The sequence below is a fragment of the Culex quinquefasciatus genome, chromosome 3, assembly GCF_015732765.1.
Source record: "Culex quinquefasciatus strain JHB chromosome 3, VPISU_Cqui_1.0_pri_paternal, whole genome shotgun sequence".
NCBI classification, from domain to species: domain Eukaryota; kingdom Metazoa; phylum Arthropoda; class Insecta; order Diptera; family Culicidae; genus Culex; species Culex quinquefasciatus.
Genome location: NC_051863.1, coordinates 32,341,581 through 32,358,734, shown reverse-complemented (window position 1 = coordinate 32,358,734; position 17,154 = coordinate 32,341,581). Strand labels below are relative to the sequence as shown.

General features: G+C 36.1%; 1 protein-coding gene and 1 pseudogene across 14 annotated transcripts in view; both read left to right on the top strand.

Moving 5' to 3' along the window:
• LOC6043265 (protein groucho) overlaps positions 1-17,154 on the top strand; it is a 384,958-nt gene that overhangs the window by 896 nt on the left and 366,908 nt on the right. For 9 of the 14 annotated variants that reach the window (XM_038265213.1, XM_038265227.1, XM_038265224.1 and 6 more), the window contains exon 2: positions 15,243-16,996. In XM_038265213.1, coding sequence (XP_038121141.1) covers positions 16,961-16,996 — 36 coding nt within the window. In that variant the 5' untranslated portion in view covers positions 15,243-16,960. The remainder of the gene's footprint in view (positions 1-15,242; positions 16,997-17,154) is intronic. The other 5 variants (XM_038265218.1, XM_038265217.1, XM_038265216.1 and 2 more) reach the window with 4 other exon arrangements.
• LOC119770407 lies at positions 6,793-13,213 on the top strand (annotated as a pseudogene).

Genomic DNA, 17,154 nt, shown 5'->3' with positions numbered 1-17,154 from the left:
ATGACTGGTGTGGTTTTTGTGTGTCCGGGCGACGGACTTCCTTTTGTCTCGAATGATTGACGATGGATTGATACGGGTTGTGTGCTGGAAATGCATATAAGAAACATTTTTTTCACCAACAAGTATTTGAATCACAACAGATTCAATGAACTAAAACTGGTTGAAAATGTCAAAAGTCAGGTCAAGTAAAAAATTAAAATAACAAAATTCAATCAACTTCTCAGTTGATAATCCAACACGTTACCAACACCGCGATTATTTAGTGATGTGAGAGAGGCAGAACACAAACGAGCTCTTCTCTTTTACCAATTACTCTTGAACGTCACGTTTAAGTGTATTGGTGAGGAATTCAGATCGCTGTCAAAATTCATGCATATTTCAAATGAAAAACTCTCATTTTATGTAGAAAAATCCATTCAAAATTATTCGAACACTTTACTGCGCGCCCTCTTTTAAAATTTACCCAAAAAAGAGAGCAAAAAAAAGTCTTCAAACTAAAAAAAACAAAGAGGGAATTATACCCATTTTAAGCCTAATAAGCGGTCGTGTTTGAATGATGCTGGATAATCTGGAGTGTTCCTTGAATTTTACTAAAACTAAGTACACCAACGAGTAGAGCAACTTTTTGCGAAAATTTCTGTTTATTTTCAAATTTACTAAAAGTTATTATACTTCTTCTACAAGCATTTACAAAAATATTTCCAAAATGTATTCTAATCACTGTAATTTTCCTATTTTCAGTTAAGTTCTTTTTTCTTCCAGCGCTCTTCTGGGTCTGCAAAGTGCTGCCAAAATAGATGAAATGTTAAGCGAACACTCACGAAAAGTAGCATTTATGAAGAAAATTCCGTGGCATCACTGGCTCACTCCAACAGGCGCTGCTGGTGGTGTTGGTGGCCACCCTTTGTTCTTTATTTGCCTTCGCTTTTCGCTCGGTTTTCATCAGCCTTGGATTGGAATGGGTCGTCAAAAGTCAAACGTCAAAAGACTTGGCACCTTTGTTTTTTTTATGGCGCTTGCTAATTATTTTCGTGTTTCGGGATTATTTTTCAAGTGAGTGACTTACTAATGTTTAAAAGAACATGTTGCCGGTAGTTGGAAGAAATTTCATATGTTAAGCGCTTTGAAAACGTTAGCGCCAGTGAGAAGATATTGATGGCGACTTTCGTTAAGCAGCTAAGCCGTTTTCTTGCGTGTGGATGTGTGTGCCAACAAAATGATGAGAAATGGTCTCGCAAAATAAAAATTATGATCAAAAGTGGTTATTCGATATTTTTGGCCAGTAAATCGCATAAATTTGCGTGGTTACTTGAGGCGGTGCTGTTGCTGGTAAGTTTATAGCCTAAATAGTGTTTTTGGAGCTTTAATCGAGCATCAAACTCTCCATATGACGAAGATAGGTGTTTGATTAGAAAGGGCATATTTTCCCTATCATTTAAAAACAATTTTCCCGCGTTGTTTTGAAATGTTTACAGCTCATTTGGGATTAGTTCCGAAAGTCTAAATGTTTAAATGTTTCTCAACACAATTTTATTTTTCAAACCAAGATCTCTAATTGTGTCTACAGTGATTCCACATCAAACCAGCCGGTTACAAATCAAAAAAGTTCAGATTTGGCTCAAAGTTTGGCACAAGTGAAAATTCGTATTTTTTTACCGCCAAAAATCACTAGCCCTAATTGTGATGAATAACGACAAAAATGAATCGAAATCACATCATAACAAAAACACTTAGAAATTTTTTGGATGGAGAGATTGAAATTAACCATTCACGAGCGAACACGACAGGCTTGCTCAATCGCTTTACTCAGCGAAACAAATGCTTGGTGAATTTCTCTTCCTACTCCGTCCGCCAACCCAAGTCACAATATATTATTGATATCATTGATTTTGGGCGATTTCTTTAATGATTAAAGCAAACCCGATCGCAAACTATTCTCAGTCAGCTTTGAGCGACTTGGCGGAATCGGTCTCCCTGAACCATTCGCTGTACTACCCGATTGGAGTGAGAGGGAGAGCAAAGAGAGAGTGTTCAGTAGCAATTGGTGTGGAAGTGACAAACGGTAAGAATACATCAGAGCAATTTTATGTCGCTCAAATGTCAAATGTCGCTCAAAATTTGTGCTCGTGAGTGATTGAGTCTTTTTGGAGCGATCAGGACCCTTGCTTTTAAATAGTTTTTATTAGCAGAAAAAAATCTTGGATTTTGAGACGAATTTTTCGATACAAGGTGATAAGATATTATTTAAAAGTTATTATTTTTTCAGTAATGAAATTCATTGCGTCTCGACATGGTACAAAGTTTTAGAATATTAGTAAAGCCGTCCTTATTTGCAATTTTTTTTAATTTGCTTAAAATCAATTTGATGGTTAAGTATAGGTTAAATATTTTAAATTAGCTTTAATGGTTTCTCAAAAAAATATATATCTTTTTTATTTTTTTTATCTTGCCATTTGATTTAAGTGTGAAATTATACAATTGTACAGCAACAAAACAATAAATCTTTTGAAACAATACATGAAGTGCCAAAAAACGACTTCCACATAATAATTTGTCAACTTCAAGACAAACACAACCCCACACAGGGTCACAGAAATTAGTGAAATTTCACGCGCAACTTATTTCGAGCTTGAAACATTTGGCAAGAACAAACTAATTGGTTGTTTAAACTCATTCACCAAATCGTCCACCGGCAGAACCCCACGATGTGAGAAACATCAACACGAAGCAATAATAGCAAAAGGAAACTCAACCCAGAAGAAGCAAGAGAGCCAACGAGCAGCAGAAAAAAAAACGCTGCAAAATGTCAAATTAGCGGTTTCGTTCTTCAAATTCTAAAATTGACGAGGTTGCGGGAGAGCTGCAAAGAGACACGACTCCGTGCCGGTGCAAAAACGGTACATGACTTGCTCGCCGAGTGTCGTCAGGTTAAATTAAGGGAAAGTGTTGCCAGTGGGCGGCAGCGTTTTTGAGCGTAGGTCGTTTTCACCTTAATGTCAGCCATGTATTGCAAATTTTGCGTTATTGAAATAACGTTTGAAGAGAACTTCAACAGTCCGACTTACGTCATAATGAGACGACGTGAGTTGCAGGTTTGAAATTTGATCCAACCCGTTTCAAGTGAGCCCTCCCGGAAGTGTGCCCAAACTACACCGAAACAGGATGTCCAGCTGTTGCAGGGTTCTGTCTAATAAACGCCAGATGGCTCTCAGGAGGTTGTGGTTGTTGTTGTTTCAGGCGGCTGCGACCACCATAGCAAACCGTATACCGCAAGCTGATGTTAGTTGGCTAGGTTTCAGTGCTTTGCGGAAACGTGTGCTAAACTCCGTACTCTGGATCATAAATTTGTGGCAACACTGTACTGTCACAGTTGCGGTGAAATTATTTAAAATCGAATAGGTTATTAGTTGATAATCGGGTGTATTTTTTAATCTATGCGTTAATTATACATCTACTATTTATTATCTAGCTGTAACTTTGGCCGACATCTAAAGGGTCCAGCCATAAATCACGTGATAGGGAATTTCCACGTTTGGTATTTTTATTTGTTCTGGTAAAAGTTATTTTTATTTGTTGACATCAAATTATTGAAAAACAACTGCACAAATGTGCAATGCTTTTAACGACACTTTTTCATTGAAATGTGGATTCTCTTAAAATTAAAGATTTTTTTTTGAGTTGGAAATGTGACTTGTTTTATGTGACTTTGCCAATGTTTTAAAAATGACATTTTTTCTGGGGTCAACTCTGGCTGTGTTTTTCACTAATATTTTCTATAAAAATAAATAATAATAGTTTCTTTCTAGAGTAAAAATGTGACAAACATGAGAAAAATAAAAAGTGGCTGTAGAAACATATGTAGGAGGTGCTTGTATAAGTCAAATACAAGCAGAAACAAACATAAGCTAAACAATATAAATGTAAATATAAATTCTCAAATTAAAATATGAAAAACATAAGCAAGAGAAGTAGAGTTTTTGGTAGCACAAAAGTTGCTCAAATGTCCTCCTGAATAAGGAAAAATTTAAATTTGCGAAAAATGTGGGCAGTAGAGGGTAAAGATGATTTTGGTCAGTATTTATTGAAATAAAAAGGCTGGTATTTTTATTTTTTATTTAAAATTTTTGCCTTGCCCAAAAAACACGACATTGATGGCATTTCTTAAGCGATGTTGTGACTTCGGCAAAGTTGAAGGTATGGATAATGGGAGCGTTCTTTTATTACCTAACGCAGTTGGGGGGAGAAGGGTTGAATGTTGTGTTACGCTCGAAATTCCAAAAATCCATTTTTTTGCGTTACGTAATAAAAGAACACATCCTTATGACTATGTTAAAACGAATTGAAAATAAAACACCATTCACCATTTTCAAGTTAATATTCATTTTTTTTTAAATACATTCCAGACTCAATTATTCGAATTTTCGATTTTCCGAAGAGATAATTGAATCACGATCAAACATTTTTGTTTCCGTTTTTATTTATTTTTAACTTCACATTCGCTTCCGAGAACCCGCGTTGATTTCCTAATAAATATTAAAAGGCATTTTTTTATAATTCGTTACCGCCATATTGGCCGCCATCTTGGAACTAAAAAATCTAAATCTTTAGTGTAGTTTAGGGCTTTAGGGGCTCGACATTCAAAAAAAAGACAGCGAAAAACATTTTTTTTCCGTGATTCGATTATCCGAAGTTTTGGTTATCCAAAGTGAAAATTTTCCGAAGCTTTCGGATAATCGAGTTTGGACTGTAGTGCTAGTTATATTCTCGTTCTATAGATGGCACCCAAGTAACATTTTAGGCTTTATCAAAGCTGTCACAATCGCTGTAAAACCTTTCAACCAAAACCAACATTAAAACCACTTAGTCGTAACAAACTCCCAGAACCTTGATAAACCCCACTTAAAACCCAAAAGGACCGCCGCAAAAGGTTGTTACGGCCAGTGCTGTTAAACGTTAATTAACGTTAACGCGTCCGTTAATCGTTAAAATTAACGAGAACGCGAACGGAGCCTACGTTGATCTTAACGAGAACGTGAACGGTGCACGTTAATTAACGTCGTTAATTAACGTCGTTAATCAACGCGTTAATCCTTCTGAGGCCCCGACTTTGAGGGCCTGTATCTCCCAAACGGTTACATCTAGCGGGTTACTTCCAGTTGCATTTTACGGGCATTAACAGTGACTATGAGTTCCCGGTGAGGTTATTTGTCCAAAGTTACCACCGGTTCCGGCAACCCGGAACATCCGTCAAGCATGTTTTTTAAGGCTTTTGTCATTCAATCGACATTTGAGCCAATGTTATGAAACGTTGTTTGTAGTACATAGGTACACTGACTACCTTGGGTCAGTTCAGGTCATCTGTGGCCACTCCGGAACCGATTCCATGGTACCACGCAAATGGTTCCGATGATTGTGATATTCAAAAGTCGACAATTTTAGTGAAATGAAACTCATTAATCAGCTATTATCATGTCGGTGTCCTTTGACCCGATCGGACCTATCCGGAACCGGTTACCGGTGACCGGAGGAAGTGTAGTGAGTATAGGAAAAGTCCTTTCATGCGACATATCAAAATCATGGTACCATTTGCGTGGTACCATGGAATCGGTTCCGGAGTGGCCACAGATGACCTGAACTGACCCAAGGTCGCGTTCACTTTTAGGTTAACTTTTAACGATTCCGTTAAGTTAAACGTCGTTAATTTAAACGTTTAACAGCACTGGTTACGGCCTATTTATAAAACCTACATAGGTGTTCAAGGCTTTACAACTGAATCCTAACAACATCCTCAAAGCCTTGTTTAAACCTAGTCAGGAGTTAAGGAAAAATGACATTTCATACGTCTTCAAACGTCTTATGTCAAAAAGGTTTTATTTTGGCAAAAAATAAGTCTTCGTCTTGCCAAATGAAATTATGGAGATGGTTGTCAAAAATGCCGATGACAAAAAATAGTTATTAGAGGTAATCAAAATAATTGGCAAGCCTATTTCTCGCAATGGGTGGCTCAAATTCAACTGCGGTTGAAATTTTATTGATAAATGTAGGGGATATAAAGTAAAAAAACTCGCTTCTTCAAAATTCATTATTTTGTGATCATACACGGAACAAAATCCGGTCAGCGTTTTCGAAAAATCTTTGCGACGAATTCGGAAACGTCGAATGTTTGCGAAATCATCGGCAAAGTTTTCAATATTGGAAACTTTGCTTTCAATATCGAAACAAAATGCTTCCAAAATCGAACGCACTTTGTTGTCGGTTCATTTGAGAGTGCAGACCGCCGCAGCCAATGCGTTACGGGCTGTCAAAACAAATAAACAAATCCGATTTTATTTTTCGCGAGGTGGTTTCAAGATGCGGAAAAGTTGGTTGAATTTTGCAAGGTAAATTAGTAAACACTGTTCTATTTCTTAAATTATTCTAAAACCATTAATTTTCAGCTTCCCTCCCTTTTTCCCCGGCTGCCCAGGCTTCGACCCCGAAGAAATCGCCCTCCGTTGGACAGCCGTTTGGAAATTTTCGCCTCGCAAGCTGGCCGGGCTCCGCGGCCAAATCCATCACGGAATTCAACATCGCCGGTGGCGACAGCGCTCTTCTTGTCCGGTCCGCCAACCTGCTGCATCCGGTCCGCCGCCACGACGAGCGCGCTTCGATTTGGAACGGAACTGCCTTTTTAAGCGTCGACGGAACAATCTCCGGAGGCAGGTACAGGTATGAGCGCAGATACTCGATTCCCTCGATACCAGTAGTTGTGACGTCATGCTTTTTTCGATTTTAGTTTGCCAATAGTGAACACACAAGTCGCAGTTCTGCTGTGGTGTCCCGGACGCCAAGATCCGCATCTTCGATCTCGGCCGCAAGAAGGTCCTACTCGAGGACTTCCCGCTGTGCGTTCACCTAGTGTCGGATGAGTATGAGCAGCTGTCCTCGGAAGCGCTCGAAGCAGGCCTCATTGCTGCAACAAATAACTGGTCAAGTTCTGCGGCAAGGACCAGTTCCACATCCGCATGCGGCTGTGCCCGTACTACGTGATCCGCGTCAACAAGATGTCCTGTGCCGGAGCCGATAGACTCCAAACCGGAATGCCAGCCGATCTTGTCGGTGTGCACGAGCGACCGTTTCCGACAGCAGGCCCTGCGTCGTGCCAAGTTCAAGTTCCCCAGCCGTCGGAAGATCTTCATCTGGAAGAAGTGGGGCTTCACCAAGTGCGACCGCGACCAGCACCAGGTGTACTGGGACGAGGTTTACCTCGTCAGCGACGGTTGCGGTGTCAAGTTCTTCAACGACCACGGCCCGCTGAAGAACCGGGAGGCGTACGAGCGCGCGCGGTTGGCAAAGGTTCATCGTTCGTCGTTGAGCTGAACTCTGTGTGAACGTGAAGGTGTCGTCGGACAGAGAGAAGGGAGCGGGAGGAAACGGGTCCATCAAAGAGACGAGTTGTTCCTTTTAATTCCGCTATATATATATATATATATATATATATATATAGCGGAATTAAAAGGAACAACTCGTCTCTTTGTATTCACAGTAATGCATTCTGCTAAAACGCTCAACCAAACCACAACAGGTCCATCAAAATAAACATGATTCCGGATTGCAATTCCATGCAATCTACTCTAGTTGCTCCAGGTGCTTCGGGGCGTAGTAATCCCTCTGCGCAACCAACACGCCTACGAGGTACTCGTAGAGGGCGGGGTGATTAGCTTTGGGCATAAACATCTTGGCAAAAGAAATGTGCTACGGTTGCCGGAAAAAGCTTTCGATCTGCAGCCGCGGAGGAAGTTGGTTGCAGCGGGAAGATGCACCACATGATGAAGAACAGCACAACCTACTCGCAGTACATCCATATCGAGTGCAAGTGGGGGCAGCTCCAGAGCTGGCGAAAATCAACTGGGAGGAAGATTTGACCATCGCGGGAAGCAAACCGTCGAACCGGTCCCGGTTGAACAGCCGGAAATGGCCCCGACACGCAGGAGAGCTTCAAAGTAATCAAGTTTTTGATTGAGCAGTACCAAAACATAACCAAGACGCTGTACGGTGAGTTGCTGTATCACTTGATTTCATGTGAATCCTCATTTTTTCTCTAAACTTCTCCAGACCGACTAAACTAAACTTTAACAAAAAAAAATCAATTGTTGTTAAATGAATGAATATTTTAATTTTTCATTTTAATAATGTTGCCGATTTTTAAAAGGTCATATAAACATATGAAACAGAACAGCATATAAGACATGTTATTGTAATGTTTTTAATTTTATGATTTTAAAAACATTTAAATTAAATTAAAAATTAAATTTCAATTATCTCTTTTAACAAACATGTTTTCTATTTGAGAAATTTCCGAATAAAAAAAAATACGGTATTTCAAATTTTTGATCTATTGGTGTATATTCCAATGTTGAGAAGTTATTTTTTATATTTTTTTGATTTCATGAATTTTAACATGTTTTATTTTTTTGAGAATTTTTATAATTTGTTTTTATTTTTAGAAATTTCGTAGCTTATAATTTTTTCAGAATGCTTAAATTTTTAGAATTTTTAGATTTTTAAGAATTTTTAGAATTTTTAGAATTTTTTGATTTTTTAGAATTTTTTGATTCTTTTGAATTTTTGGAATTTTTAAAATATTAAGAATTTTTAGAATTTTTCAAATTTTCAGAAATTTTTAATTTTTAGAAGTTTTAGAATTTTTAAAATTTTTTGAATTTTTTAAATTTTTAGAATTTTTAGAATTTTTAGAATTTTTTTAATTTTTAGATTTTTTTGAATTTTTTGATTCTTTTGAATTTTTTGAATATTAAGAATTTTTAGAATTGAGCAATTCTCTACGAAGTCGGTCTTTTTTCTTCAATTTTAATATTTGTATTTTTTAATCCGACTGAAACTTTTTTGGTGCCTTCGGTATGCCCAAAGAAGCCATTTTGCGTCATTAGTTTGTCCATATAATTTTCCATACAAATTTGGCAGCTGTCCATACAAAAATGATGTATGAAAATTCAAAAATCTGTATCTTTTAAAGGAATTTTTTGATCCATTTGGTGTCTTCGGCAAAGTTGTAGGTATGGATACGGACTACACTGGAAAAAAATAATACACGGTAAAAAAAATTTGGTGATTTTTTATTTAACTTTTTAACACTAAAACTTGATTTGCAAAAAAACACTATTTTTAATTTTTTTAATTTTTTGATATGTTTTAAAGGACATAAAATGCCAACTTTTCAGAAATTTCCAGGTTGTGCAAAAAATCATTGACCGAGTTATGAATTTTTGAATCAATACAGATTTTTTCAAAAAATCGAAATTTTGGTCGCAAAAATTGTTCAACTTTATTTTTTGATGTAAAATTGAATTTGCAATCAAAAAGTACTTTAGTGAAATTTTGATAAAGTGCACCGTTTTCAAGTTATAGCCATTTTTATGTAACTTTTTTCGAAATAGTCGCAGTTTTTCATTTTTTTAAATTAGTGCACATGTTTGTCCACTTTTGAAAAAAAATAGTTTTGAAAAGCTGAGAAAATTCTCTATATTTTGCTTCATGGGACTTTGTTGATACGACCTTTAGTTGCTGAGATATTGCAATGCAAAGGTTTAAAAACAGGAAAATTGATGTTTTCTAAGTCTCACCCAAACAACTCACCATTTTTATTGTCGATATCTCAGCAAGTAATGGTCCGATTTTCAATGTTAAAATATGAAACATTTGTGAAATTTTCCGATCTTTTCAAAAAAAATATTTTCGAAATTTTCAAATCAAGACTAACATTTTAAAAGGGCCTAAAATTCAATGTTTGGCCTTTTTGAAATGTTAGTCTTGATTTGAAAATTTTGAAAATATTGTTTTCGAAAAGATCGGAAAATTTCACAAATGTTTCATATTTTAACATTGAAAATCGGACCATTAGTTGCTGAGATATCGACATTGAAAATGGTGGGCTGTTTGGGTGAGACTTAGAAAACATAAATTTTCCTGTTTTTAAACCTTTGCATGGCAATATCTCAGCAACTAAAGGTCGTATCAACAAAGTCCGAAGAAGCAAAATATAGAGAATTTTCTCAGCTTTTCAAAAATATTTTTTTCAAAAGTGGACAAACATGTGCACTAATTTTAAAAATGAAAAACTGCGACTATTTACATAAAATGGCTATAACTTTGCACTTTATCAAAATTTCACTGAAGTACTTTTTGATTGCAAATTCAATTTTACATCTAAAAATGAAGTTGAAAATTTTGCGACCAAAATTTCGATTTTTGAAAAATCAGTATTGATTAAAAATTCATAACTCGGTCAATGATTTTTGCACAACCTGGAAATTTCTGAAAAGTTGGCATTTTATGTCCTCTAAAACATATAAAAAATTAAAAAATTAAAAATAGTGTTTTTTTGCAAATCAAGTTTTAGTGTTAAAGTTAAATAAAAAAATCACCAAATTTTTTTTACCGTGTATTATTTTTTTCCAGTGTAGTCCGTATCCATACCTACAACTTTGCCGAAGACACCAAATCGATCAAAAAATTCCTTCAAAAGATACAGATTTTTGAATTTTCAAACATCATTTTTGTATGGACAGCTGGAAAATTTGTATGGAAAATTATATGGACAAACTAATGATGCAAAATGGCTTCTTTGGGCACACCGAAGGCACCAAAAAAGTTTCAGTCGGATTAAAAAATACAAAAAAAAATCGAATGACCGAAATCCTAGAGAACGCTCAATTTTAAGAATTTTTCAAATTTTTAGAAATTTTTAAATTTTTAGAAGTTGTAGAATTTTTTGATTTTTTTAAATTTTTAGAATTTTTTATAATTTTTTGATTTTTTTTAATTTTTTTGAATTTTTAGAGTTTTTAGAATATTTAGAATTTTAAAAAAATTTAAAAATTTTTAGATTTTTAAGAATTGTTTAAGAATTTTTAGAATGTTTAGAATTTTTATAATATTTTGAATTTTTTTTTTGAATTTGTAGATATATTTGTTTTTTGATTGAATTTTTTGAATTTTCAGCATTTTTCAAACTTGTTGAATTATTTGATTTTTTAAATTTTTTTAGAATTTTAGAATTTTTTGAATTTTAGAATTTTATAATTTAGAATTTTAGAATTTTAGAATTTTAGAATTTTAGAATTTTAGAATTTTAGAATTTTAGAATTTTAGAATTTTAGAATTTTAGAATTTTAGAATTTTAGAATTTTAGAATTTTAGAATTTTAGAATTTTAGAATTTTAGAATTTTAGAATTTTAGAATTTTAGAATTTTTGAATTTTAGAATTTTAGAATTTTAGAATTTTAGAATTTTAGAATTTTAGAATTTTAGAATTTTAGAATTTTAGAATTTTAGAATTTTTGAATTTTTGAATTTTTGAATTTTTGAATTTTTGAATTTTTGAATTTTTGAATTTTAGAATTTTAGAATTTTAGAATTTTAGAATTTTAGAATTTTAGAATTTTAGAATTTTAGAATTTTAGAATTTTAGAATTTTAGAATTTTAGAATTTTAGAATTTTAGAATTTTAGAATTTTAGAATTTTAGAATTTTAGAATTTTAGAATTTTAAATTTTAGAATTTTAGAATTTTAGAATTTTAGAATTTTAGAATTTTAGAATTTTAGAATTTTAGAATTTTAGAATTTTAGAATTTTAGAATTTTAGAATTTTAGAATTTTAGAATTTTAGAATTTTAGAATTTTAGAATTTTAGAATTTTAGAATTTTAAATTTTAGAATTTTAAATTTTAAATTTTAGAATTTTAGAATTTTAGAATTTTAGAATTTTAGAATTTTAGAATTTTAGAATTTTAGAATTTTAGAATTTTAGAATTTTAGAATTTTAGAATTTTAGAATTTTAGAATTTTAGAATTTTAGAATTTTAGAATTTTAGAATTTTAGAATTTTAAATTTTAGAATTTTAGAATTTTAGAATTTTAGAATTTTAGAATTTTAGAATTTTAGAATTTTAAATTTTAGAATTTTAGAATTTTAGAATTTTAGAATTTTAGAATTTTAGAATTTTAGAATTTTAGAATTTTAGAATTTTAGAATTTTAGAATTTTAGAATTTTAGAATTTTAGAATTTTAGAATTTTAGAATTTTAGAATTTTAGAATTTTAGAATTTTAGAATTTTAGAATTTTAGAATTTTAGAATTTTAGAATTTTAGAATTTTAGAATTTTAGAATTTTAGAATTTTAGAATTTTAGAATTTTAGAATTTTAGAATTTTTGAATTTCAGAATTTTAGAATTTTAGAATTTTGAATTTCTATTAATTTTTTTCAATTTTTAAATTTTTAATTTTTTTGAATTTTAGAATTTTTTAATTTTTTTGAGATTTGAACCTTTGATTTTTATTTTAACGATAATATGACGATAATTGAAATATATTGTTGTGTTCTCTTCCGCAGTCTATGCCTCGCGATTGCAGCGTGATTTCAGCAAACATCCTATACTGCTGGCGGAGTTTCTGCTCGTCAGCAGAGCGTCCAAAGCGGGGACTCGTTCCAGGCGGACGGTTTCCTAGCGCTCAAGTCAATCCTCGAGGTGAAGTTCGGATTTGGAATGGCGCCTTCGTTTCCCTCGAGTGTCATGAACCTGAGTCGGCACTATAACCCCTTTCCCGAAGGCACGAAGGGGAAAAGAGCAACAACCTCCAGAACCAGGAGAACTTCCAACGGTACGCGAATCCGCTCAAGGGAAGTGCCAGCTCGCTGTGCGGTGCCATGGAACCGAGTCTGAAGCCAGCGCCGGAAATCAACCGGATCGCCGGAACGAGCTCGCTGCACCGGTCCCAGCAGCACCTATATCCGTGTGGCTCCGCCGCCGACGTCACCGAGTACGAGAACGATCTGGACAAGGCGTAGGCTGCCAACCGGAACTCGCATACTCTGCTGCGCAAAACGCAAAACGCCGACATCATCAGCATCAAAAGCATCCGCGGCGCGATCACGGTGCCAGCCACAAAGACTTTGGCAAGTGGAGCATCAACGGGTGTACGGCGGCCACGTCTCCTGCTACTGCTAGCACCGGAACTCACATCACGGGGAGCAACGTGCCAACGGCGGCGACGGCGCCCGGCAGTACCCAGCTGCACCACGGTCATCGAGGCCGGTTTGCTCTGCCAGATAAAACATCGGCTCGTTCGAACCGTCGCCACAACCACAGCATTCACTCATGCAGTTTCGTTTTAAAAATATGAATAAGTAAATAAAAACTTAAAACAAAATAAAAACCTCTTCTTCTTCTTTTTATTTCTATCCAAATATCGAGCAGCAACGGTCAATTCAAAAAGGTAAATACTGAAGTGGCTGCGTGCTGCGTGCTTTTGCCGGGGTATGCGTTACTGCGTTACGTTTGCGAAATCGTGGAAACTGGTTTGCGATATCGGAAGCAATGCTTCCTGCTGAGGAGTGCAAACCGAGATTTTCGATTTTTAGAGCAAATCGGAAGCAAAGTTTGCGATTCCGCAAACCGGATTTTGTTCCGTGTAGTGTTTAATGTTAAAACATATTTTATTGCAATTCTTTGAAAAAAAATCTTTGAAAAAAAAAATGAGATAAAACCGTTTGGCATGACATTGCCATTGGGTTTTCAAGACTCTATTAAAACTTGAAAGCCAATTAGCTTTTATTGTCACAAGGTTTTATGTCCGAGGCATAAAACCTTGTTAGAACCTACTAATTAGCCCTTGCTTATTGGTTGTGGTGAATGCTTAAATAAAACTATAAAGCAATCAAGATGCTACCATAAAACCTCAATAAAACTTGGTGGTGGCTAGTTGGTTTAAAAATGTTACTTGGGCATTTTATGTCCCCTAAAACATATCTGGAGTTTTTTTTAACCAAATTTCCAGTTTTTGCTTTTTGGGTGTTTTTAAAACCGCCTTGAGTCAGGGGTATAAAAAAACACCCAAAAGCAAAAACAGAAAATTTGGTTTATTGGACCTCTTCAAAAAGAACTCCAGATAGGGACCATCCATAAACCACGTGGACACCTTAGGGGGGGGGGGGGTTTGGCGATTGTCCACGGTCCATACAAAAAAGATTTTTTTTGTATGGACAATTGTCCACGAAGGGGGAGGGGGGGGGGGGAGGTTGAGATTTCCAAAAAAGTGTCCACGTGGTTTATGGATGGTCCCATATCAAAACATTTAATTAAAAATCCAGCAAAAAAAATCGTGTTCAATGTTTTACTACTTTGTCGAAAACTCTAGAGACCCTAAATAGGGAGACTGGTCTAAGCTGGCTAAATCGATCTGGCAACGTATGTTTTGAGCTTGGCAACACTGATAAGTTTTGCTGGGCGTAAAGGCAAATGCTCGTTTGGATACGTCAAACTCGTGTCTGTTTGGGTACGTCAAATTCACTTCGACCAGTCTCCCTATTAAGGATCTCTAGAAAACTCCAAATCAAACAAAAAATCTCTCAAAAAAAAAAGATTTTTCAATTTCGACGTCGTCGTGCTATCTTGTCGCACCAGCCATTTTGACGTTCCGAGAAAAACGCGTTTTTATGTTTGACCTTGAATAAACAAAAACGAGAGCGCGCAATGTTAACAATAACAAACATGTTTTGTTGTGCTGACCATTCTGTGCATTGTCCCGAAGTTTGGTTGAAGTTGGGTGCTGGAGTCCCGAGTTATAAATACAAATGTTTAGAATTTTGGGGATCTGTGAAGGTCAAAAGATGAGGCATTGTGAGCCGCTCAAAATGGCGTTCTTAACTCAATTTAACCCATAGTGCACATACGACAAGTTAGCATGACGACGACGATTTAACCATTCACAGAAAAAAATCAATTCTCGTAATCATGAATTAAGTTCACGAATATGAGAACCACGAAGAAATTTATTCATGAGTATGAGGCTTTCTAGGCCCAGTGAAAAAAATATAATTTAACTTAAAAATGACGAACTCCTCGTCACAGTGTCCTGATGCAAACAATGATCGAGCTGTAGCTGTCACAGCCCTGTGAAGTATGTTGGAGACTAATATCGGGCAGTCAGTCAAAAAAAACCAGCTAGAAGTCGCCTGACAATTTTTTTTTTGCTAAAAAGAGATAGGAAACCTGATGCAAACAAACGTCGAGCTGTCATGTAAACATACTTTGAATGTGTTGGTAAATTTCTGACTAGAAAGCCTTATGGTGCATTTGCACTATAAACGTGAATATATTCCTTCGTGGTTCTCGCATTCGTGAATTAAAACATTTTTATTGCGATTTGTGCTAATAAACCACCGTTACTTCATTTTCAGACCTCGCAACATCATCTGAACCTAAAATCGAACCAATTGGCATCCTTCTACGCACAACCAATCAGTCTCCGCATCAACACCAACTAATCAAAACCAGCCTCCAGCGCGGCGGTAATCAGACCAACCAGTGATTGTGTGTGAGTGTGTACGTGCGTATTTCTGTGTTCATCGTAATTAATTACACACTTGCTGACACCTTTTCCTCCTAATCACCCTCGCTATTGGCAACGGATGGATAGAGCGAAGAAAAAAAAATCATAATAAAGAATTAATTTCACTATCACTAGCCGCGCTATTAACGCACGGCGGTGGTGGTCGCCAAGAAGATTAACGGCTAATTTGCGCCACTTCGCGAACCACTTTTTGCTCTTCGGCAAAGTTCGCCGACGAAGACAGAGGAGAAGAGGAAGAGCGAAAACAATGTTCAAGGTGGCTGCCGAAGTCACCAATTAGCATACAATCGCGTAAAGGCGCAGCGCCAGCGTCACAAGAAGCAGGAAGAGAGGGGAAGTGAGAGCGGGAAAGATTAGCGTGGAAAGGGGAGAGGAAGATCGAGTTAAGTGGGGAGAGAGGAATGAGGGTGATCTTGTCGTAAAGAATGAAGAAGAAAAAGTGATCGCAGTAGCAGCGCGGTGAGCAGAAATAACAAAATTCACGCGAAGAAAAGAAGAGTGTGCGAAAAGGAAGAGCGAAGGAAGCGTCGAAAGGGTTGAACGGAAAGCGAGGAGGAGGTGAGAAGGAGAGAGAGGAAAATTCAATTCGTGTTTCAAGCGCAGTTTTGCTCGTCGGCACGACGACAAAGTCGGGTGAGAAAAAGAAGTGGAAGAAGCTGAAATTGAAGTTATTGTTGAAACCAAATAAAATTTTGCGCGCGCCGTGGCGCTGAAGAAAACAAAGTAGGCGAAGAAGCAAACAAGAGCAAAACAGTGCAAAGCACAAGTTTGAAAGTGCTAATAAGTAATAATCAATGCTGGCACAATGAGAAAACAAGCTGATGGGGAAGGAAGAAAAAAGAAAAGAAGTTGAATTTAAGCATTAATAAAAAATTTAACGGTTTCACGAAGCAAAAAAGGAAATAAAAAAAATCGCTGATTGATAAATTGATTGATTGTGTTTTTTCTCCACTCTGTTCCCCGTTCATCATGGTGCAATTTAGTGTGGTGCTCGCACACAAATCCGCGTGTAAGTGTGTGTGTAAGCGTGATCGCATCCAATAAAAAGTAATTAATCGCAATAAAAGCGCGACGAAGATCAGAGAAGGAAAAGAAAGTCAAAATAGGGAGGAGGAGGAGAGAGCGGTGCAGAAATTATCTTTCAATTTGCTTCGGGGTTTTTCTTCCCCTCTCTCGCTAAGATCGATAATGCAGAGCTGTGATGTGAATCCGGTTTCGATTGCGTGAGAGCAACAAGGGCGCGCCGTGTAATCGAGAAGAAGAAAGAGAAGTTGAAGAAGCGATCTCTTTGCTGGAAGCCGCCGACTTTTCTCGGTGGTCGTCTGCGAAGAAAAGAAGAGAATCGCGAGGAAGGAAAAACACATCAGAAATTCAATCAAGTGTGAGAGGCTGGTGAACCTTGGTCGAAGAAGAGAAGAAGAAGAAGATCAAGAAGAGGAGCAGTAAAGGAAGGTGAGAAGTGCAGCAGAAGCGTCGTCACCAAGCAGAGAGAGAAGAGCTCCGGGAAGGAGGACTAATCTAGAGAAAGAATCAACGCGCGCAGAAATGTATCCGGCGCCAACGAGACATCCGTCCGCAGCGGTAGGTTCATAAAAATTATGACTTAAACATTTGTCAAGTTAATTCGGAACAGTATTTAAAATTAAGTTTAATATTGTTAAGTAAGGTAAACGTTCTTTAAATCTTGTGGAGAATGAGAAATTAACAATTAGTGTTTGGCTTAATCATTTGTGCTGCTG